Below are 24329 nucleotides of genomic sequence, written 5' to 3' on the forward strand. Positions count from 1 at the left end.
GGTTGAATTCTTCCAAAGACAGCTCCATATGAGTCCCTGGGTGGTGTCTGGTAACATAGCGCATCTCCATTGAAGTGAAATTAGCCAGCCTGCAGTACCATACACAAACTATGAACAGGTGTGGCACTGTTTTAGTAAAATGCAGCCATGGTTTGCTAACTTTGGATAAATCCTTAGGGTAAGTTCAGATGGAGTTTTTTGGACCGGAACCTGAAGTGAAGGCTGCCTCAGGTTCTGGTCCAAAAGACAGGTCACTACGACTGAAAGCCAGAATCCAGCCGCACACTCTGCTCCGGATTTGGCCCAATGAATTGGCCTAGTCGGGAGGAGGGGGTGTGTTCAGGCCAAATCGCGAGGTGACTCAGCCTGAAGAATGAGCACCTCGCTTCTTTTTTCCGGGACCCAGAAGAAACGGCTCCCAGAAAAAGCTCCTGAGCAGCTTCCAATTGATTTAAATGGGAGCCATCTTTTTGGTCAGGATTTTGAGGCGATTACAGCCTCAAAATCCTGACCAAAAAACTCTGTGTGAATTCACCCTTAGGGTCCATTCACACGGAGGCAAATAGGTATATTGACATGCTGCGATTTCCAAAACCTCAACAGTTTTGGAAATTGCAGCGTTTCCACTGCAGATATTTTTCTGCAATGTGTCACCTTGCAGTGACTGTAAAACGCCACTTTTTTCCATAGTATTCCAGCCACACAAAACATCAGTGTTTACGTGACGTGGAGCCCTGGCCTCAAATGTTTTATAACAGAAATGAGTACAGCTGAAATAGCTATTAGTCTTTAACTACTTGTCCCCCACCTTGTGACTTTATACATTAAGCAAGTCGGCAACTAAAAGCTGCAATGATGTTTTAAAATGCCATTGTGAAGTCTTCAGCTACATGGGATACATAGGAACAACAAGGTGACTGTCAGTGACAGGCAGTATTCCCATAGAGAAGGCAGAGCAGCTGATCCCCATCCTTGCTTTCCTCATGTCTGTATACACAGTGCTCATACAGTACCTGGTCTGCAGGTGACACACTCGCTAGGTAGCTGCAGAAGCTGCTGGCCCTTACCAGACTCCATTCAGCCACATTCTGTATATAACAGTGGCAATGTATCAAGCCCAGTTACAGGGCAATTCAGTAATAACATGTGTTTAATGCCTCTTTATGCAGTTCACAATTTGTAAAATCAAAAAGAAAGAGTAAAAAAAAAAATAAAACAAAATAAAAGATGAACCTTATCCATAACCCACACCAAAGCCTATAGCCCAGAATGACTCAAAACTATGTCCCACATACAGAAACTCTAAAGCAACGGGGGAGCAATTAGAAAAACTATTTAGTGGCAATTATAATGCCAGTCTTTTTAAAGGGAATCTGTCAGGGTGATTTGAGACACTAAACCACTCATAGTTACTTACAGACTAGTGGCCCAAATTGCCCTTTTATAAAGTCATCTGTGCTTGCAGATACCTCATCCTACCACTCTGCTCCTTGTGCTTCACTGAACCACCGACACTTACACAGTGAAGCCGGGGTGTGTGTTCTTGGCTTCACTGAAGAACTGCGCATGCGCTGGGAGCACCAGAGAGGAGACGTAGTAGTATAAAGATTATGCAGGCAGGGATGGATTTAAAACAGGGCGATTTAGGACACTAAACTCCTGGTCCAGTGGGGTATCCAAAGTCTTGTGGGCCCTGTTGCAATCTTTTGTCCAGGGCCCCCTACCTCATCCCTACAGCAAATTTTTGGTACAGATGCTTACGGGTGATAAGGAGTTTACACAACCTTAGTGTGGTTCGGGTAATCTGTGGTCTCCTTGGTTTATGGGCCAGATGGAATCTGTAATCTCAATACTGATGTCAGTGCTTAAGGGCCTCCTAAGACTCCTGGGCCCTGGTGCGACCGCAATCTCTGCACCCCCTTAAGTTATGCCCCAGCCCTGGTCTATAATGAACTGTGAAACTAAATCTCCCTCACAGGTTCCTTTTAAATGTGCTCCAATGTGATGACATGAAGGGAGGAAAGAAGCAATGTCACATCTCACACTACACACATGACCACCAGTTGCGTGTATTAATATGTATTCTGTAGATCACTGTGTAGCAGTTTATAGATTTGCGTATTGTATAGAGCTCTATGTAGCAGTTTGTAGCTTTATACAGAGGTGTTTTAGTGGTTTGTATTTCCATGTATTATATAGAGAGCTCTATGTAACAGTTTCTATTTTGTTGTGTTATATAGAGCTCTACATGGTAGTTTGTATATTTCTGAATTATATAGAGCTCTATGTAGCAGTTTCTATACATATAAAATACTGTCTAGGGTTCTTAGGGGGCCCAAACCTCCCACCCAGTGTCAGACTGGGATGCTTGAGCCCACCAGTAGAATTCATTCTAGGGGCCCACTATTCAGCTATACGCAAATATTACTTGCTTCATATTCACAAATTCCTAAAACATCACTGATGCACTTTTTTTCTGTATTAGCCTACAACCTAGCCCTCACCTTGTACCGTCTCGGTCCCGTGTCCCTCACAGCAGCCTGCTCACTCATTCTCACTGCAGGCTAGGGCCAACTTAGATCTATCAGCAGGATGATTGGTGATCTGGCCCTGCAGTGACAGTGAGGAGATGTGTCCAGGAGGGAGGACACTGGTCAGTCTGCCTCTGTGCCTAGATGTCATCTCAGCCACCCTTCTGTTGGTTTTCTGTTCTTTTTTGGTCTTGTTATGCAAGTGTCAGATGGCATTAAAAAGGTTTAACCTGGGGGCCACAATCTTCATACAGCCCAGGACCAGGGTAGCCTTAATCCGCCCCTGATATCTGTTACCCTGGTAGTTACACCAATGCTTTAACTAGACATGACACCAATGCTTTAACTAGACTGCATGACTATTCAATGAATGCATGGACTCAAAACCAGACAAAGAATTTGTTTTTAACATAAGCCACCTGCTGTTTTTGTCAGTGTGAGATATTACATGATTTGATAGAGCAATTTTGGCCAAATCACCAATATTTAGTAATGTGCACTGTGAGCGGAGTAATTTTATATACTCATTTGTTATTGTTTCTCCTATGGTGCCGCTGGAAGCCACAAATTAATTTTAAGGTCTCTGCTTTCATACAGCGCCTTGTCTCACACAGTAGCAGTAGGAGGCAGTTGTTTGGTTTCTCAGCCTTCGGAAGGTCCTGGGATTTCAGCTGTATGGAGTGTTTGCCTTAAATCATCTCAAGAATCTTTCTCCATGATAGTCCCGCTGTTCTGCATTGTGAAATACTGTCACCATTCACAATAAAACAAGCAAGCGACAGCAAAACTATCATATAGGGAATACCGTAATGACTTACAACAAGACTTTATTACCACATACAGCGACACTATGAACAAATATATTACAGGCAAAGCATAAAAGGAATAAACAGACGGTACAAAAACTTCAAAATATCTTTTCCTCTCTGATATGTACTATTATACTCCTAAAGATAGATCCTTTAGGGCAGCTTCACACATGCCATTTTGATGCATTTTTTTTAATTGAAAAAAGATATATAAAAAATATCAAAAAGAGAGAGATAATCTTTCCTATACAACCCCCTCCCTCCACTATTCACTGTTCAACTTGGCTTCAAAAACTGTATCAAAAAAACTATATTGAAAACAGCACATGAAACCATCTGTTTCGCGGGGAGCCGTGTCACTCTCAGGTAAAAAACCCACCTACCACGACTGTCGCAGCTTCCGACAGTCGCAGCTTCCCCCTCTAGAGTAGGCTCAAATGAATGGGCCGACTCCAGAGGTTGCTGCCGTGAGGAAGACGCGGCGGCTCAACGAGCCGTGGAATTTGCCTGAAGAAAGGAGAGCTCGCTTATTTTTTCATGTTGCCGCTCACGGAAAAAAGTAGCCTGGTGGTCTCCATAAACCACCATTGTGATGGGGCGGATTATGACGTGGATTACGCGCCATAATCCACCCCCTCTGTTCCCGTGTGAACTAGCCCTAATAGGGCACATATAGAAGTGCATGGGACCTTTACTATTGCTTAAATTAGCTACTCTTCAAATGTAATATGAAGATATACAGAGCTGTTTTTCCGTCCAATTCAATATAAATCTGAGAGATGTTATGGGATCAATAAGATATTATATTTGGGCCTTTATTATTCCTTCATATTGCCTAAAATGTATATGTATAAAGGTTTATTGTGTCGGATTCACTATAAATTCAATGGAAAAAAAAAGGCAGCAAGCTTCATTTGATTCCATATTTATGGAGACCCTTAGAAACCGTAGCATCTAGTAGTAGGAGCCATATGGGGAAAAACCAAAGGTGACCATAAACCTTGACTGACTCTTGGCGAATCATACATGTACTCTGAATGGCAAGAGAGAAGTAAGACACTGGCAGTCATCTGGCCTTGTCACTATTATCTATTGGTAAGTCCTCATTAAGTCAATTGAATATTCCACTGTTAGGCCGGGGCCCCATGGGATGGAAAAGGTGCAATTTGCCCGCAGCAGAAACACCACAGGAAAAAATTGCAGCGGTATACAGTATGGGCAAAGTGGATGGGATTCTAGCAAATCCCATGCCCACTTTACAGTAAAAACCGTATTTTTGGAAATCACAGCATGTCAATTATACCTACGAAAACACTGGCAGTTTCTCATTGGTATAATTGTAACAAAGTCTGCGGAGGAAAACTCTGTGAACTTTCTGTTTTAGGGTATGTTCACACGGCGAGAAACCTTTTCCTCCGGGTGACCTCTCCACACAGCTAGCCCCAACGGGATGCCAATGCACTGCAACAGCATCCTGCTCGAATGAATGGACCTAAGCAGGTGGGAGCCGCGGACACTACAGATGACTGAGCCACGGCATCCGCAGGAACATAGGGCATGATGCTTCTTTTTCCTGCTAGCAGGAAAAAAAAAGCAATTGACTCCCATTGAAATGAATCGGAGTCATTTTTGCAGGCGGATTTTGAGGTGGAATCTGCGTCAAAATCCGTCTGCGAAAAACTCCATGTGAACATACCCTAATCGCTGCGGGAAGAACCACGATGCGTTGCCGCTGCTGTTTTCCCCATAGCGCTTTTTTTAGCTGCGGGACGTCCCATGGGGCCTTAGCCATGCGCAGTCGGCTCTGCCCAGGCCCGATGCCTGGCAGAGTGAATTCAGAGCCGGAAGACGCTGCGGGGAAGCTGCACGGAGAAGACTTCTAAAGGTAGGAGAAGAACCAGCGTTGATTGGCCGACTGTATAGCATTCGGCCAATCAATGCTGGTTCTGCATCAAACTTTTCCATTCGAATAGCGAGTGGTACTCGATCGAATAAGAGTATTTCGAATACCATAGTATTGGATCGAATACCTACTCGATCAAATACTACTCGCTCATCTCTAATCCTAATCCATAAGAATAAACAATAAACTTTAATATTTTCAAGAACAGACATTATATTCCATAAGAACGGACTTTTCTGTACAAGACAATTGTTGTAAACAGTAACTAAGCAATGGGAACATGAGATTTAGCGCTGTCTGTATTCTTAATATTAGACATACTAAACACTGGAGGTCATATTACTGCAAAGATGTTCAGGCCACTTGGAATTGTCTATGCCTTTTACTTAACGTGTCTGCTAATACAATCAGAAAGATTTATTGGTCAGGACTCAGGAAACATGTAGAATAATATCTCAGAATCTCAGTCAGATGGAGTGTGTGCAGCCAATACATGATGGCTCCCCAGGTGAGCACATAAAGTGACATTTCCTTCCAACAGGTACAGCCGGATACTTTCACCAGTGGAGACGTCACTATAAAATATGATGAGCATTTGTACCATTGGATCTTATATATCATGTCAATTGTCAGAAAACAAAGAATACTGGTTATACACACAATACTAAATGTTACTCTAGTACTTTACACATTTTCAAGCCATATGTCAAACCATTTCCTTAATTCTAGAAGTACATATAATACTGCCAGACAATTCAATAAAATTGCTGACAACCGTTCAGTTGTGATGGACATTAAAAAAAAAAAAAAAAAAAAAAGACCCATTGGGTCCATCAAGTGGTGAAAATGGCCAAAAATGGATATGTGACATGGCATTTTCAACACCAGTCTTCATATGTCCTGTGTCAGTGTAGGGGGTGCCTCATTTATGATGAAGTGCTCGTCCCCTCATAAACCAGGTGCATCCTCCCTAGGTTGTGCATTTGCACTGGAATCTAGGCCTGGGGTAGAATTCAAGGATCCTTCATGCCAGGAAATAGTCATAAACCTGGTAGGGCAGTGGCCTCGTCCATACCATACCTCTCACCACTCTCATTACAGGACTGGGGCAAGTAGGGTGCTAGACAAAAAAAGTAACAATGATATGATATTTTATTGCTTTGTACGCTAGAAAACTTAATTAGGGAGCCTTCACACGATATAACGCTGCGCTCATTCTGATCGTAAAAACATGTTCAGAATGAGCGCGTAAAAAGCAGCTCCCATTGACTTGAATGGGAGCCGGTATACATGCGCTCCCCATTGAAATCAATGGGAGGCTTTTTCCCTATTGCTTTCAATGTGATACGCACGTAATACATTGAATGCATAGGGAAAAAAGCCTCAGATTGATTTCAATGGGGAGCGCACGTATGGAAAAGTTTTTAAGTTGAGTTGTCCTACTTGAAAAATTATATATGAACTTTACCTTTTTTTTTTTTCTTTTTTTTTTACAAGGGATTCTAATGCATAAATCGAGAGCTGCCTCCTTTTCATTTCTCATTCATGTCCAAGACTTATCCCACTATGGTTGCAAATGGGAAAGTCAATTTTCACAATTTGTACTAGTATTTCATTTGCTTAAAATCCACAAAAATATGCAACTTGAAACTAAAGAAACTTATTTCAGATAGTCATGGAAGCAAAGGAGATTTATGAGATGCCTGAAGAGGTATAAAACTGATAATATACATATAGGACGACATATCATCCCAAATAAAAGAAAAAAAAACTAAGAAAATATAAAAAAAAAAAAAAAAGTCCCCAGTGTTATTAAAAGTAAAAACATCTGTTGAAACCATAAAGCATTGAGTGGCTGAGTTCAGGAAGAGGGGAGCCAAATGTCAGATCAGTTGGGGCTAACATAGGTCTTACTGTGGGAAATGGAAATTGTTGTACAGTTTCATGACCATACCATGTGGTTTTGAGGATTTAATAGACAGCCAAAAATGGCACAGAACTATTTTTAAAAGCATAGACATATAATATATACTGTCAGTAGAAGATGGAAGGATTACAGGATAAGTCACCCACCCAACACAACGTAACCACAAATAAAGTATTTGATATTCATGAAACATCAAGCCACACTCTCAAAAAATGAAGGCGAACACTAGAACATAAAAGCAGGGTTTTCATCAGGAACATAAAAGCACATGGCCTATTAAAAACATCCAACACCATAATATTGGCCCTGAGCGGGATCCATATTTCAATAATTATCACAAGTCTCCAACACAAAGAACATTGCTATCTTCATACACACCCAATGGCGTGATTCCCATTGTCAACCATATTAGTGCTTATCACCACCGTGACGTGATAACTGCATGTTTTTATTATTGTTCGGAAAATTTATGTAGTCGATGGTTCATATCATGTAATATGTACAATCTTTTTTCCTTTTAACAATAGTTTTGCTTTTATTCCTAGTAACAATGCCTCTCTTGCAAATGACATGTTTGATATTGCAGGTTTGCTTTATTTAAAGGGATCCTATCTTTCAAACCCTTTTTTTCTAACTAACACGGCAGAATAGCCTTAAGAAAGGCTATTCTTCTCCTACCTTTCGTTGTCTTCTCCGCTCCGCCGTTCGTTTGAAATTCCGTTTTTTCTTGGTATGTAAATGAACTCTCTCGCAGCACTGGGGGCGTCCCAATGCTGCCAGAGAAATCTCCAGCGCCGCCTCCATCTTCTTCTGGAATGAGGTCTTCACCGCCTCTTCTTCCGGTGGTGTCTTCTAACTTCTAGGCCTCGGGCCTAGGGCAAGCCGACTGTGCATGCCTGCCGGCCACGAGAAAATGGCCGCTTACAATACTGTGTAAGCGGCCATTTTTCTTGTGACGCGAGCATGCACAATTGGCTTTGCCCTAGGCCCGAGGCCTAGAAGTTAGAAGACACCGCCGGAAGAAGACGCAGTGAAGATCTCGTTCCAGAAGAAGATGGAGGCGGCGCTGGAGAGTTCTCTCGCAGCATTGAGGACACCCCCAGTGCTGCGAGAGAATTAATTTACATACCGAGAAAAACCGGAATTTCAAGTGAACGGCAGCACAGAGAAGACAACGAAAGGTAGGAGAAGAATAGCCTTTCTTAAGGCTATTCTGCCGTGTTAGTTAGAAAAAAAGGGTTTGAAAGATAGGATCCCTTTAAAGGGGGGAGGGAGGTTCCCATGAAAATAATCATTTTACAATTTGTAGACAATGTAAAAGTTAGTTTTTGCAAATATAAATAATTAAAAATTTTGCAGAGTGTAAAGAATTTCTGTAACCATCTTAGTAGATATGACTACAGGAGCCCTGTATGATAAAGGACTTTTCAGAATCTACACTACATGCATGAGAAGATAACCTGGCCATAATAAGGAAACCATTCCTAGTATTCTGACAAATGGCTGACCACAGAAAGTTCCTGCATTCATGATCATATCCATTGGCAACAGATCAGGACAACAAACTGTCACCACTAACTTAGCTATAGAATATCTGCACCATGCAAAATCTGTACAAATTTAAAGAGGACTTTTCACAACCTCCAACATGCCCAGCTCTTTACATAATTTAATAACTGCTGCTCCACTTATTGCACAGTTGGAATTTTTTCTGTAGTCCCTGCCATTTCTGAGCAATCAATGATGTTAGATTTGGTGCCTTGTATGTGATTTAGTCTCTGTACTATCAGGAGGGCGGGGTCAGGCAGGAGCAGACAAGGGTGTGATTCTGAGCCTTGACTCTAGCTGTCTCTGATTGGAGCTCTGAGTCACACCCCCTGCTTGACACTGCCCTTCTGACATTACAGAGATTGAATAGCACATCTGGCACCAAAACTAACTGCACTTGTTACTCAGGAATAGTGAAGGCTAGAGGAAAAAATTTCAATTGAACTGAACTCAGTGGAGAAGCTCCTATTAACAGATGGTAAGAACTTGAATTGGTGGCGGTAGTAAAAGGTCCTTTTTAAATATGGTTCTGTTCATGAGAAAACCTCTAAGTGAATAGGGTTGAACTGCAATAAAAAACACAGTTACTGTATGAAAAACTGTGAAGCTGTTTCTGCAAACTAGAAAACCCTTTTTTTTCTAATCCTGGATAGCCCCTTTGAAGGAAGCCAGTCAGCAGGTACATGCCTCCCAAACAACTAGCATCACTTGGTAGACCATATGGACATACAAGGACACACACCTATGGTGTCCAATAGAGTGGCAAATGCACAAGATTCTACAAGAGTATCCTGGTGATGTTTCAAAAGGCTGGCACAATCAATCACAGTAAGGGGGGTGGGGGCCACTACACTACAAATAGATACCTGGAGCACTGGTTGTGGTTGGCACCGCCCATTAGACACTTACAAACTAATTTACATATTAAAATAAATTCCTTTATTGTACAAGGGGAGTGAAGTAAAATACACCAAAGCTATGTGTCCATATGCCTTGCCAAGCGATGGGAGCCATTTGGTAGGCAGAAATCTGCTGACAGACTCCCTTTAATGTTATATGCAGTGATAATGGCGCTCTGTACAATTCTATTACAGTATATAAGTCAGATTTTATTGGTTCCATGTTTTATAATGAAAGAACTGCATTTTTGAGGATCAGGGATTGTGTTGTACTTCTATAGTATCTTGATGCTGGTCAAGTATGTTAATAACTCCTATGAGGATGTTATTTTTTTCATATATCAGCAAAGTTGGATCTGTCCTGGAGGGAAAACACTCCTGGGAATTCCTTAAATATAATATATTGCAGGATTATCATGTTTATCTGAAATGCAACACAGCACTTCCATGACTTTCCCAGGATCCAAGACAATGCATAGTTAGGAGACAAAATACAAGAAATGCTATAACCATGATTAAGGCGAATCCAACTTTAATAAGCCCGCCATAAAATATATGGTTTACTGGATCATGGAAAATAGAGCTTTTAATGAGAAATATATTTTTACGGACTTACAATTATATTGTATTGTATGAGTTATATAAGAGCCACAAAACTCTACATCTTTAGGATTTTAGGTTTTGATTAAGGATAAATATAAAAATAGCTGCCGTGATTTATTTTATATAATAAAGGTCCAAACCTACACATATAAAAAGTAAAGAATACTTAAGCATTCAACATTCCTCCAGCATAGATGGATTTCCAGCGCACGCATTTATTACATTGCAGACTTGCATTCCTTGGTCACTTGAATAATTATACTTAAGATTTATCAACAGGAGTAAACCTATAAAAAAAAGGGGGTTCTCGGTGAGGCTTCCCCACCCCTGAAACTTTAATAACTTGGGATTCTACAATATGGACATCTCAGAGTTATTCCTGCTCCATGCTCTAGATCATGTTATGTACAACAGATGCTTAAAGTGTCACTCCCATTTTATTTATTTATGTGTCAAGGATTGTTTGGTGAACATTTTTGTAATATATTTAATTAACCTATCTAACTTCCTTTTAATAGAAAATCAGGCTCCAACATTCTCCCTAGAAACCCTCTAACTGAGCAGGGAAATATATACACATTTGTATTGCCAGTATGTAGAGCTATGGCACTTGACTAAAGGGGAATGGTCACTTTAAACGGCTGTATCTCTGGTTATATACAACCACATTCCTGACTGAATGTCAGCTAATAATATCTCATTTATAGATAATACCGCAGTATTGGAATCTCAGCCTTTATGTGATACCTGAAACATCTAGGTTGTATAAAGCCATTGGAAATGACCACCCCTTTGGCAAATGCTACAACTCTACACACTGCATTAAGTACAATTGTATGGGTCAGACTCTACCTGGCAATGCTTAGATTAATTGCTAGTGGGAACTTTACAGTCAGTTTTCTATTAAAAGGTAGTTAGATAGGTTAATTAAAAAAATTGTAAAAATGTTTACCAAGCACCTCCTAATACAATAGTAGCAAAAAAAGGGAGTTACACTTTAAGAAGGCCATACATACATACATACATACATATATACACATACATATTAAGTCATTGTCTGCTGAACCCGTTGATGTTGCAGTTGTCCCAATATTAGACATCATGGGAAAGAATTGCTGAATTATTATCTCCAGGGAGATAAGTGCCACCAGGGTATTTGACAGCAGATAATTCCCCTATCCCCAGTGAAAACACATGCACACTTTGCCTAGCCCAGCATGTAGTCAGAAAAAATAGCTGTGAGCCAACAGCTACAGTATCTGAACGGTGAGGTTACAGTAGTCTCAAGATCTGCCCCATAAACCAAAACTCACCTTGCTAGAGGGATTATTTAGTATTTTTGATGGCTCTTGGCAGTGCAGAAGATAATCAGAAATTCTGAGATCTCAGCATTGCCAAACACAGGATAAGCTAAAGTGGACATGCACATGTAATAACTTATAAACATTGCAAACGTGATTCACCAAAACATAATGAAATCCCAAATTCCTGATCTTTCTTTCCCATGACAGTCACAAGGTCCCCAACTAATGAGATAACCAGCCAAAACTTGCAGGTTCATCAAACCTTTATCTAATATTTATGGCTGGTCTAAAGTAGTACTCTGGATAAAAAGTTTTATACTTTCTCTGGGATGTAATGTATGTGCTTTATGTAGTAGCAGCTGTGATAGCTCCCAAGAAAGTTCAATTCTTCAGTTATGAGTGTTATTTGGACCTGCTGTTTTATCAAGTGACTTGCATTATGACTAACTACATCACACATGGGCTGCTCTGTAGACCAGAATTGGCTTTCTCAATATAAATCACATAGGTTGGCATTGAGGTGCTAGTATAACAGAAGGCACTACTGCATGTGATAGGGCCGGAGGAACCACATGGTTTCAGCTATTGCACTTTAGCCCCGAAAGGTGCTGCAGTCTTGTCTATATGGGGGACCTCTGAGCATATCATGTATCCAGAGGCATAGCTTGAGGGGGTGCAGTCACACCGGGGCCCAGGAGACTTAAGGGGCCCATAAGCACTGGCATCTGTATTGAGATTGCAGCTTCTATCTGGCCCATAAGCCAAGGAGACCCCCAGATTACCCCTAACCACACTAAGGTTTATTAAAGTCCATAGCTCACATAATAATCACTATCAAGAATTCACTCTAGGTATGAAGTAGGGGGCCCCCGGACAAAAGATTGCACCGGGGCTCACAAGACTTTAGTTACACCACTGCATGTATCTTTACTTGCACAAAGTATATCAATATGATGGTCAACTCTTTCTAAATACCTGTTCACACAGCTGATTTTTCTTGTCAGTGAGTGATTTACAAAAAAACCCCTATTTATTAGTGGGAAAATAAGGCAGTGCACATGGTACATTAGGAGGACACCTATAACAATGGCTATAATAATGGATATAAATTGTGTGTTATATGTGTTTTGTTTTGGACACACTGGGCATCATGCACAAGATTAGCAAAAACATGGCTCCTCTCCATCACCTTTGTTCAGGCTGTGCCTGGTATTGCAGCTCTGCTCCATTCACTTGGATAGGGCAAAACTGCAGGATCAGAGCCAACCGATGGACAAGAGTGGAACTATTTCTGCAGGAAGTTAGCCATGTTTTTCTAATCTTATACAATCTCCCTAAAGGGGATTGCCAGATACTAAAAAAATCTATTTAATAGAACTTAGCATGGGGGTGGTAACATAATGGATAATGATACAAAGCAGAAGCTCTCCAGGAATTCTGTACAAATGCATTGCTTTTATGTTTAGTCCACATAATAACAGATAAAGTTCAGAAAAAACAGTCCTTGCAGAGATCTGCGGGGATTTGCGCGCCCTAAGGGTGAGCTGGGATGTAACTTTTTTTGAGGAAGGCAACATAACAAAATGGGTCTCATTGCTACTGCTCCAGTTTGGATGCTGCTTTCTACCTCCTGGTGTCCAACACACACAAGCATTCTTGGAGATGCGCGCTTAGTCAATCACTGGCTGAGACGGGTTTCTGCTGTGGCAAGTGACTGGCTGAGCAGGAATTTTCAGCATGGCAGGAAGAACCAGGAAGAAGAGAACTGTGCCAAGTTTGGCAACATCTGAACCAAAGTGGAGGAGAATCAGTAAGACTATTTTTGGGAATTCCGTTCCCCATTCCGCTTGAAAAATGTGGAGAGAAGATTCCTACAAGCAGGACTTTTCTCTCTGCATTCTTTTGGATGGAAACCCGGCAGACCCTATTATAGTCTATGGGATACGTGGATTTCCGCGGGTAACCGCTTTTAAAGCAGACTGGGTTTCTGGTTTTCAAGTCCCCAAGCAGACTTGAAGAACGGAATCCTGAATGCTAGTGTGAACCTAACATAAGAGGTATGTGCAATATTGTTATTTTACTAGCCACTTTCTAAGCCCTATTAAATATCATTTTTTAATTGCGGGAAAAACAATTAGGTAAATTAATGAATTACTTTAGGGAGAGTCCAGATGGTAAAGAAAACAGTGGCAAAAAACACAATTGCCGTGTGACGTGTCTCTTACTCATCTCTGGTGAGGTCTTAGCAGCACAGCTACAAAAACATCTCCAGAAGGGCATTACACAACATTACAACATACGTTAAAGCCAGACAGTGATTTGTACGGCATTACACGGTATTATAGACTGGATACATAGAACCAATATTTACATTCTATCAAAACAATTTCATGGTCTAAAAATCAAAATACGGAGAGGTCTCTGGGAATGTGGGAGGCTAAAAACACTGAGCACATGTATAAAGAATACAGCAGATGTGTAACACAAACAGAAATATTTAGCCAAGTGACCTTACAGCATATTTCAACATTGCATGGAAGTAGTATGATGGGAAATCTATAGATAAATATTTATATACTGTGCAGCATATTTTACATAGTTTCACATACTGATATGACTATAATAAGGAAAACTGTCATAGGCATGCTGTATTCAAGAAATACTAATATAATGTCTTGGTATACTAGGTCTATGGAATATTGTATTGTAACAAATATTCTATCTTTAAATAGCAAACCAATAGTAACTGTGGTGCAATGCATAGATGTGTCCCTATCTGTTTACCATAGGAAACATGAACAATGAGTTACAAACTCTTACCTGAAAATTTCCAAAACAACTTCCTCCAGGCAAAGTGACGTAGCAAACAAATGGAGGATCCGGAGATGGGACTGACTCATAGGCCACCAAGCTCTCACTGGGAAAGATTGCCCTTCTCTTCTCTTTTTTCTCCCAGAACTCCTGAAGTAATGCAACCACATTTACTACAATGAAGAAAAGGAAGAATAAGAATTACATAAGCCACCATTACTTCAGCTACATTATTTTGTGACTATTTTATCTATAATGAACAGTCCTGGCAGCACAAGAAGCAGGGAGTATGTAACATGGACATGACATAATTTTTTTTCTCTGTGCATATTTGTATAATTTATAATGCAGTTGGTCTTGCTTGATGCAGTTAAAGGGAAACGTCACATAGAAAACGTGCAGTGTAGTCTGCAGGCAGCATGTTATAGAGCAGGAGGAGCTGAGCAGATTGATATATACTTTTATGGGAAAAGATTCTGGATAGCTTGTCATTTACAGTATCTACTGAAATCTCTGCTCTTTGTATGCTGAGAAGTCAAGGGGGCGGTCCAATCAGCGATCACTCAGGACCGCCTCCTTGATTTCTCAGCACAGAAAGAGCAGAGATTTCAATAGATAAATGACAAGTTATACGGAACCCTTTCCCACAAAATTATATATCAATCTGCTCAACTCCTGATCTATAACACTGCAGACTACACTGAATTTTCCATGTGTCCGGTTCCCTTTAAATTCCAAATATTGTAAAAACCCACAATATATTATACATAGGTATAGTTATTTATACTTTTTTTTTGTTATTCACAAAAGAAGAAATAAAAGACAGCACTCACTATCGATAAAAAAAGAAGTTCCTTTATTTAGGCAATGTCTTCTAGCATGGTCACACCGGGAAATGTGGGGAGAAAAAAAACAGGCAACGGCCATTTTGCGTGCGGTCACGCTTCATGAAGGCCTCAATCTAATCTATAAAACACACCTTTCTATTTATACATTGTATCTTTACCCACATAGACAATCCAAAAATGTGAAACAAAAATTAAAAGCATATTTGAGGAGTGTTACAAAGTGACAATCCCTTCTCTTGTTGCACTATCCAAGCGCTTACGGGATACTAAGCAGTTTTTACACCACTGTCCACGGCAATAGTTACCTCTATGAGAACTCTACTGAAGCCAATTTTTCTTTTTAGGATTATTTTGTGAACCATTCCCTATTGTACAACATTTTCTACATGAAACTATGGGTGTCTTATTGGCTACTTCATTTAACAATGGGTCACTCTCTGCTATGTGCCAATTCCTATGTATCACAGATTTTATCATGTCACTCACCGAGTTGAAATGAGAATCTAAACTATTTTATCCATGTTTTTTCTCTCGATAAGATCCCTATGGTCCTGAAGCACTGCATGATTTGGGTATCCCCTGTATAATAACCTTCTTGTAAGTTCATCGGCCTATTGTTCATAAATAGTGGCTTAATTATTAACTCTTTTTAAGGGTCCATTCACACGGAGTACCGCGAGGCGTTTTTTTGTGCTTATTTTTACGGCCGTAAAAAGACGTTTCCATTGAGTTCTATAGTAAAATACGCCTGTATTTTTACGTCTGATTTTACGGACGTAAAATTACGGACGTAAAAATACAGGCGTATTTTACTATAGAACTCAATGGAAATGTCTTTTTACGGCCGTAAAAATAAGCACAAAAAACGCCTCGCGTTACTCCGTATGAATGGACACTAAATGTGTAAATTCCCCATAAAGGACAGATCTCTTTACACACTCAGGATGATAACTTTTTTTTTTCTAAATGTAGATTGTGAGCCCCTCATAGAGCTAACAATGCAAATTTTTCCCTATCAGTATATGGGATGGAATTCCATGCAAACATGGGGAGAACATACAAACTCTTTGCAGATGGTTTTCTGCCCTTGGCGGGATTTGAACATCAGGACCCAGCGCTGCAAGGCTGCAGTGCTAACCACTGAGCCACCATGTGGCCCCTCAGGATGATAACTCTTATACCCTAATAGGGCATTTGTAAATATAGGTTGGTGATAGCCCATAGTTTGCAAACCTTCACCATCCACATACACTTGGACACATATGATCCTTATATTTATAGGTGAATTTCATATTAAGATTATTTGAATTCATGTAGTTCACAATATCTAAAAATTTATCAGATGAGCCCGACTACATTCTAAAAATATTGTCAACATAATGTAAATGTAATTGTATATATTGCACATATGGTTTACCCACTGTATATATTTTCTGTTCTTCAAACCAGGCTAAAAAAAAGATATTTGAAAACATTGGAGTGATTGGAGTCCCCATCGCGGTCCCTGCTTCCTGAAGGAACCGCTTATTATTGAATTGAAACGCATTGGGCCTCAAAACAAATATTAATAAATCTGAGACATATGACACAAAATCCCTGTCTGATATTTCTCTTTGTAAAAATGTTTGTACAGATTGTACACCTGCATCCTGAGGGATACGGGTGTACAAATTCTCCATATCAATCGCAGCCAATTTATAATTCTCCTGCCATGCAAAGTCATCCAAAATACAAATAAATTGTCATATTAACATCAACATATTAAATCCACATGCACAGGTGTTGGTTCTCCAGGGCTGATAGGGCACATAAGAACAAGCCACAATTCAGATACATCAGTTTTAAAGTTCTCAGGTTTGCAGGTATTTCCTCCTTTTGGAGGTGATCGGCATAAGCAACAGCTTGAAAGAGAAGGAATTATAATGGAAACACAAGAGAAGGGATTGTCACTTTGTAACACTCCTCAAATATGTGTTTAATTATTTTCACACGTTTCTGGATTGTCTATGTGAATAAAGATACAACGTATAAACAGAGGGGTGCGTCTTGGAATCGAGACAGATGCCTTGAAAAAGCATGACAACACGTAAAATGGCCATTCCCTGGTTTTTACCCCCACAATTAATCGTGTGACCATGCTGAATGATTTTTAAGGACAGTGAGTGAAGCCTTTTATTTCTTCTTTTGTGACTATTGGAGACTGTGGATTTGGCAGAGCACCACCAATAGGGAGTTAGGAGACCCTATTGTTTCTCCTCTGTTTAAATACTTATATTGGAGGAAGATAGTACCAGCTACTGTTTGTGTTTTTTTGTTATATAAGGGAGCGTTCACACTACCGTCGGTGTCCGACATGTAGTGTCCGCTCCTAGTGTCCGCTCAAAATCTGTCACGGACACTAGGAGCGGACACTAGATGTGTCCGTGACACCTGTCATTCACTTGAATGGGCATCGGGTGCGTTCTTTTGCACTCCGTGCCCGTCCTTTCCTGTCCGCAAGAGAAGATGTCCGACTTCTCAAGCGGACAGAAAAACCCTGCATGCAGGTGTCACGGACACATCTAGTATCCGCTCCTAGTGTCCGTGACAGATTTTGAGCGGACACTAGGAGCGGACACTACATGTCGGACACCGACGGTAGTGTGAACGCTCCCTTACACTGAAGTCAAGATAAACTCAGACTGGACACTACAATAAGTGAGAAAAATGCCTGAGACATGGACTCAAGAAATACATTCAGAAAATGAACTGATGTGAAGTGGCCGATTGACTATAATGTCTCAGGGTTCAGTTGGTTCTACAGCACATGGACGTTACAGATTTTGTATGAGCAGCCCTAGATATTTGGATTCAGTCTATGTTACGCTGGCCATGATCCTCATGTGCTGACACTAAACCAGAACATGGGATTGAAAAGCTGAAATGAAAAATTGTTAATTATAAATGAATGAAGCCAAGTAACAAGCGCATAAGTAACATCACAGGAGCCTCCAAGAATGGTGCCAGTGGAACCAGCTCATGATTAATGTTGGGAAGATCAAGGAGATGGTGGTGGACTTTAGTAAGCAGAGAAGTGCTCCAAAACCAGTGGACATCCAGGGGAAAGGCATTGAGATAGTCAACACCTATAAGTACCTGGGTGTGCTCCTCAATAATAAACTGGACTGGGCCGTTCACCTGGAGGCGCTGCACAGAAAGAGTCACAGCAGGCTCTACCTGCTCCGGAGGCTGCGGGCCTTTGGAGCCCAGGGGGCACTTCTTAGGACCTTTTTCAACTCCGTAGTGGCATCAGCCATCATCTTTGGAGTGGTCTGCTGGGGGAGTAGCATACCAGCCAGGGTCAGAAATAGACTTGACAGGCTGATTAGAAGGGCCAGCTCTATCCTGGGAAGCCTCCTGGACCCAGTACCGGTGGTGGGTGACAGAAGGATACTGTCCGTGGTGAGCTTCAGGCTGGAGAAAATTTCCCTTCCCATGTATGAGGCCGTGATAACACTGGGCAGTCCTGTCAGTGACCGACTGCTTCAACCAAAGTGTGAGAAGGAGCTCTATAGGAAATCTTTCCTCCCCGCTGTGGTCAACAATCAACACCGGTCTAAGCATAGATCATTCAATACAGAAACCTGAAAGATCCTGAAGTTGTGATAACCCTCCTACTATCTTCTTCCTTTATCTTTTTATCTGAGCTTTTTGTATGTTGGATTCTTGTATTATTATTGTATTATCTAGGCTGCTGTAACACACTGAATGTCCCCTTGGTGGGACTATTTAAGGATTATCTTATCTTATGACACCTCAGGATCTTGACTTATGTATTAAACCTTAAACTTAAAGCGTGTTATCTAAATTCTTATTTTTTCTTGAAATCTGAATGGTCCAAAATTATATGCGGATTGATTTAATAAAATATTTTTGTAGGGGACGGGATGACACTTTTCTAATACAAAGCTGTAACTTTTTTGAGTTACTTTACACATAATAAATTGCATAATGAATAGGGGTATAGATACAGGAGGTGCAGCAGTAGCAGTAGCGCCCTGGATTCTGAGGGGGCCCTAAAACTCCATTTGCCACAATATATATATACCATTACTGCAAGTGGCTCCAGATAAGTGAAGGTCACATTATAGATTTTGCATTCGGGTACAGGCGTTTCAAGTCGCGCCTCTTAGCTCTAGTGAGCTGCTTATATTCCTATGGGAGAGGTGGCTGACAAGGGTGTATTAAACAGTAAGATAACATATACCAATTATGTCAAATAAACACTATTACATTTTTGGTTTAGCCCAGAGAAGATAGTGAACACTGGAGCAGTGTGCTGAGCAGCTAGCATTCACAAAGTCTTACAGAATCCTTATTGGTTTAGCTACTCTAGAACGCACCATCTCAGACTCAATCTATACAGTCCATAAGCTTCGGTTTTCGCAAACCTTTCATTCACCTGTGACATCAAAGAATATTCTATAAAAATGTCATATAAACTCCAGCCAGAGACTGCGGAGCAGACGGTAGAGACCATTTAAATCAATATCAGCTGTCGGGTTTGCTTTCCTCACTGCATATTATGGATTATATATATATATATATATATATATATATATATATATATATATATATATATATATACACAGACATATACACATACACATACATCCTACACTGAGCTACATTCATAGGTTGCAAAGAAATACATATAGATGAGAAATAACAACTAGAGATGAGTGAGCACTAAAATGTCCGAGGTTCGAAACCCTATTCGAACAGCCACACACTGTTCGAACGGATTTCGAACCCCATTATAGTCTATGGGGGAAAATGCTCATTTCAGGGGTATGCAAAATTCGATAAAATCATACTTACCAATTCCACGAGTGACGGTTGGGCTGGATTCTGCTTGAAGTCTTCTCCCGGCGCAGGGTCCCCGCGTCTTCTTCCGGGTGGAATTCACTCTGCCTAGGCATCCGGAGAGCCGACTGCGCATGCGCGTGCGCAGTTGGCTCTACCTAGGCCGGATGCCTAGGCAGAGTGAATTCCACCCGGAAGAAGACGCGGGGACGCAGCATGGAGAAGACTTCGGAAAGGTAAGAGAAGAACCAGCGTTGATTGGCAGAATGTATAGCATTCTGCCAGTCAATGCTGGTTTTGCATCGAACCTTAAACTTCGAACAGCTAGTAGTGTTCGATCGAGTACGAGTATTTCGAATACCGTAGTATTCGATCGAACCTACTCGATCGAACACTACTCGCTCATCTTTAATAACAACCAATCTAGGCAGGTTCTGTCTTCCCTCTTAGATATGTTCACACTTGTTAGATTTGTATTTTGCAAATCCCATACATATTTACTATAGAATTTGCGGCGCTAAATATCAAAGGCACCAGGTTCTGCGGCAAATGTGCAGTGGATTCAATGTGGCTAATTTTTCTTCCCGCACACAAATTTCCATGTGTGAACACTTGTATAAATCCATAACACGGTTATGGATTGATATGGGTTCTCCAGCTAACACCCACATCACCTAAGTTAAAAAGTAATAATCTCTCATATAATATTTTCATCACTTTTACCAGCATTAATTACATCTCTGTTGACAAATATACAATGATGAAACATACACATCACTGTATATGACCCCATGGGAGTGCTTGAGCCAATGATGAGCCTTAAGACCTGCATTGGGGAGATTACTAGACAGGTTTGATTACTATCAAATAACAAGATCCTGTAATGTCCTGTAATGCCTCATTATGATGACATGTATATAGCTTTGTATAGTTAGTAGTGAAAACAGTGCACACTTTAATATCCTTATATGCAAATATGTAGCTGAGTAAAATGTATGAAATGAAAATAGTTCAGGTCACTTTTTGGGTATTGTGATCTGCTAATATGTGCCACTGCCAAGCCATACAGTACGAAAGATATAAAGATTGTGATCTTACAACACCAAAGCTACATTCACACTGGGTGGTTGAGTCAATGACATTACATTGGAATTGTACTTGACTTCCCATTCACTGCACACCTATGTTTAAATGTTTGCTAAAACAGATTTATGTCTACAGGAATCAGTGGCATTTTTTTGTTGGTCACCAAAGAGTTCATATACAGGTATAGACCTCTTTCGGCACCCATAGGGAGCTGGATCAGCTAATAGGCAAGGTCAAGGTGTCAGAAACTGATAGTTTATCAGTATGTAAACACTGGAAGGCAGGGAAGATGGTGAAGTTTTTCAACACTGCTAGATCTTCAATATTGATAACCAGTATGGGTGACTTAACCTACAAAGAAAAGGCCTACAAAGAAAAGAACACAGTACCAAGAATTCTGAAGCAGCCAGCAATGAGTCTGGATCAAAATCCCATTGAACAGCTGTGGAGAGTTGTGAGAGACCTGGAGCAGTTTGCAAAAGAAGAGCGGCCCAAAAATCCAGTTTAGAGGTGTAAGAAGCTTGTTGATGGTTATAAGAAGTCATTGATTTCAGTTATATTTTCCAAAGGGTGTTTAACCAAATATTAAGTTGAGAACGCTTGTCATTTTGTCCGGCCCATTTTTGGAGTTTAGCATGAAATTATATCACTTTGGGCTTTTATTTCTCAATTTTTTTGTGCACAATAAAGGCAATAAACACTTGTATAACAAAACATGTGTAATTGTAATAATTTTCTGGGAGAAATACTTCATTTTCTGGAAGAATTTCAGGGGTGCAAACACTTACTATAAAGTTCAGACCGGACATGCCATGGACAACCTATTTAGGAGCTTTTTGACATCTAGGCCAACCATGATAGGAAAGCACTAAATAAGGGACAATGGTATAACATTTTATGTGGACAAGTTCTGGGGTCTTTTCCTTATCAGTTTTCTGCTGTAGTTCTTCTGTGGAAACATTATATAAATATTCCCTATGGTGTCTACGATTTAGATCACGTCTCATTTTCTGTTATCTCCAAATGTCAAAACAATTTACATACCTAACATTACAGCATAGTGAAAGATGAGTACCAAGGAACACATGGACACATTTATCAAGGCCAAATAGGGTCACAACAAAAGATTCATATTTTTCAATAAGGAAAAGACAGTTCTGATGATAAAAATGTTATTACACTTTGTCCCAGAAATGACCCTGGTTTTAGTTTTGGCTTTTTACTTAGGTGTGCAGTATTCTAATGGTGTGACAAATCATACATATAATATTCAGGTTAAAGTCTTATTCACACATCAGACAAAGGGGACATTCACACTACCGTTATGTTCCCATTGACTCTAATGTAAAACAAAAAGACACTGTCATCTGGGATTGTTTGTTTACTTTTGTAACAGAAGAAAGTCTTCCAAGAACGTTAAAAAACGTGATGGAAAAAGCTTTTGTGATATTTTTTCATATGCAGGTGAATGCAGGCGGACACTTGACAGAGGGGACTCCATCTGCATCAGTCACTTAATGTCCATTGCTCTCATCCTTTCCCAGAAGAGTGAAGTTGACATTAATAATGGTATTGTATCCTAAGGTCTTATTCACACCATGTGCTGCCTGTCTATTTCATGGACAGGACACGATCACATTGATTTTAATGGGTGCATGCAGACATTTTCACCTCCATGGACCACAGACATGAAAAATGAATCAGCCATGGACAACACACTGGACCTTTACAGACCTGTGAACAAGATCTTAGGATTCATTCACACGGAGTAAACGCACGCTCATTTTGGCAGAATACACGTGTAAAAATAAGACTCCCATTGACTTCAATAACATTTTTTATACATGTATTGTGCCAAAATGAGCACGTGTTTACTCCGTGTGAATGGACCCTTAGAATGTGTTCACACACAGTATATTTTTGTGTAGCTCAGGCTCCGTTCAGACTAGTCCCAGGGGGGGTTTGTGTGTGTTGAACCGGTGGGGGCCGTTATCGCCTGCCCTGGAGGGGGGCGGTGGGGCGCCTGGGCAGGAGTGGCGGTGCTGGGGGTGCTACGGCGGAGGACGGGCATGGGCGCGGGAGTGGGGGGGGGGTTAGAGGCCAGGATTGCCGAGGTGGATGGGGCCGGGGCCGCGCTGGAGGTGGGTCGAGCAGGGGCTGGGGGGAGCGCGGACAAATTTGCAGGTAATGCTAGTTATATATACAGTATATGTGATGTTACATACATATCATATCTGGATCTTGACTGCAAGCTACACTAGCTCATTTTTGGTCTTGTACACACCAGAGGGTGTGTTTTGTCTCCATGACATAATAAGATCTGACTAGAGACGATAGTATCTTTAGTAACTCTGTTTAGAAAATCTTGGCTCTGGTTTTCTCGCTTTATTCTCTAAATACATTCAATGTATAGATCCCATGCCATAAAAATAGCGGTGTGTAGAAATCTCTTATGAATGCAATGCTTTGATGTGTTGGCCAAAAAGACTTTTGGTTCCCTAACATGGAATATCTTTATGAATTATTTATGCGCTGTTACATTTCATGCCCCTGTTTATACACTAGTAAGAAAATATAAACCATGTAGGATCAGGAATGCCATTTAGATATTTTACAATGAAATCTTTACAATTTCATAGACATCAAAAAGGCAAAACAAATAGTTGCATATGTAATGCTTCATATCTATATGGCCTGTATCAAACTGTTGGGAAATACAGCAATATTCTCTGAATACCCAGTTTCTGCAAAAATAATTCCTACTCCGATAATAAGCCCCAGCTTGATTTTGAAGGGTTTTTGGAGTAGGCTTTAAAAGTTAAGCCCTACTCCCCAAATAAGCCCTAGTTAAAGTCATCACCTCCAGCGATAGGTTATGTCATGTGACGTCACTGACGTGATGGAGGATAAGTATACAGTAGCTCCCAACCATCCTGGACAAATTCCCCGCTACCTTCAACCACAGCAGTACCAACTATGCTTATCCGCTCCAAAGTCCTGCTCCTTCCGACCGCTACTATGCTGTGGTCTTGGTTACCTACATGACCAGAAGTCAGGTGCCATACCTGCTCGCTCCCACAGATATGGCCACTCCACTACAGAACCTGCCCTTTAGCGTAAAGTAAAGGAGATAGAAAGGACATGGTGCCATCCAGTGTTTAGAGAGATACTCAAAGAACAAGAAAAAACACCGAGCGGCCAATAGTATAGTAATT

General features: G+C 40.7%; 1 protein-coding gene across 1 annotated transcript in view; it reads right to left on the bottom strand.

Moving 5' to 3' along the window:
• Nucleotides 1–24329, bottom strand: part of LIX1 (limb and CNS expressed 1) — a 98895-nt gene that overhangs the window by 54358 nt on the left and 20208 nt on the right. The window contains exon 2 of the mRNA XM_075271967.1: nucleotides 14345–14508. Coding sequence (XP_075128068.1) covers nucleotides 14345–14508 — 164 coding nt within the window. The remainder of the gene's footprint in view (nucleotides 1–14344; nucleotides 14509–24329) is intronic.

Source organism: Leptodactylus fuscus, chromosome 1 (genome assembly GCF_031893055.1).
Source record: "Leptodactylus fuscus isolate aLepFus1 chromosome 1, aLepFus1.hap2, whole genome shotgun sequence".
NCBI lineage: Eukaryota > Metazoa > Chordata > Amphibia > Anura > Leptodactylidae > Leptodactylus > Leptodactylus fuscus.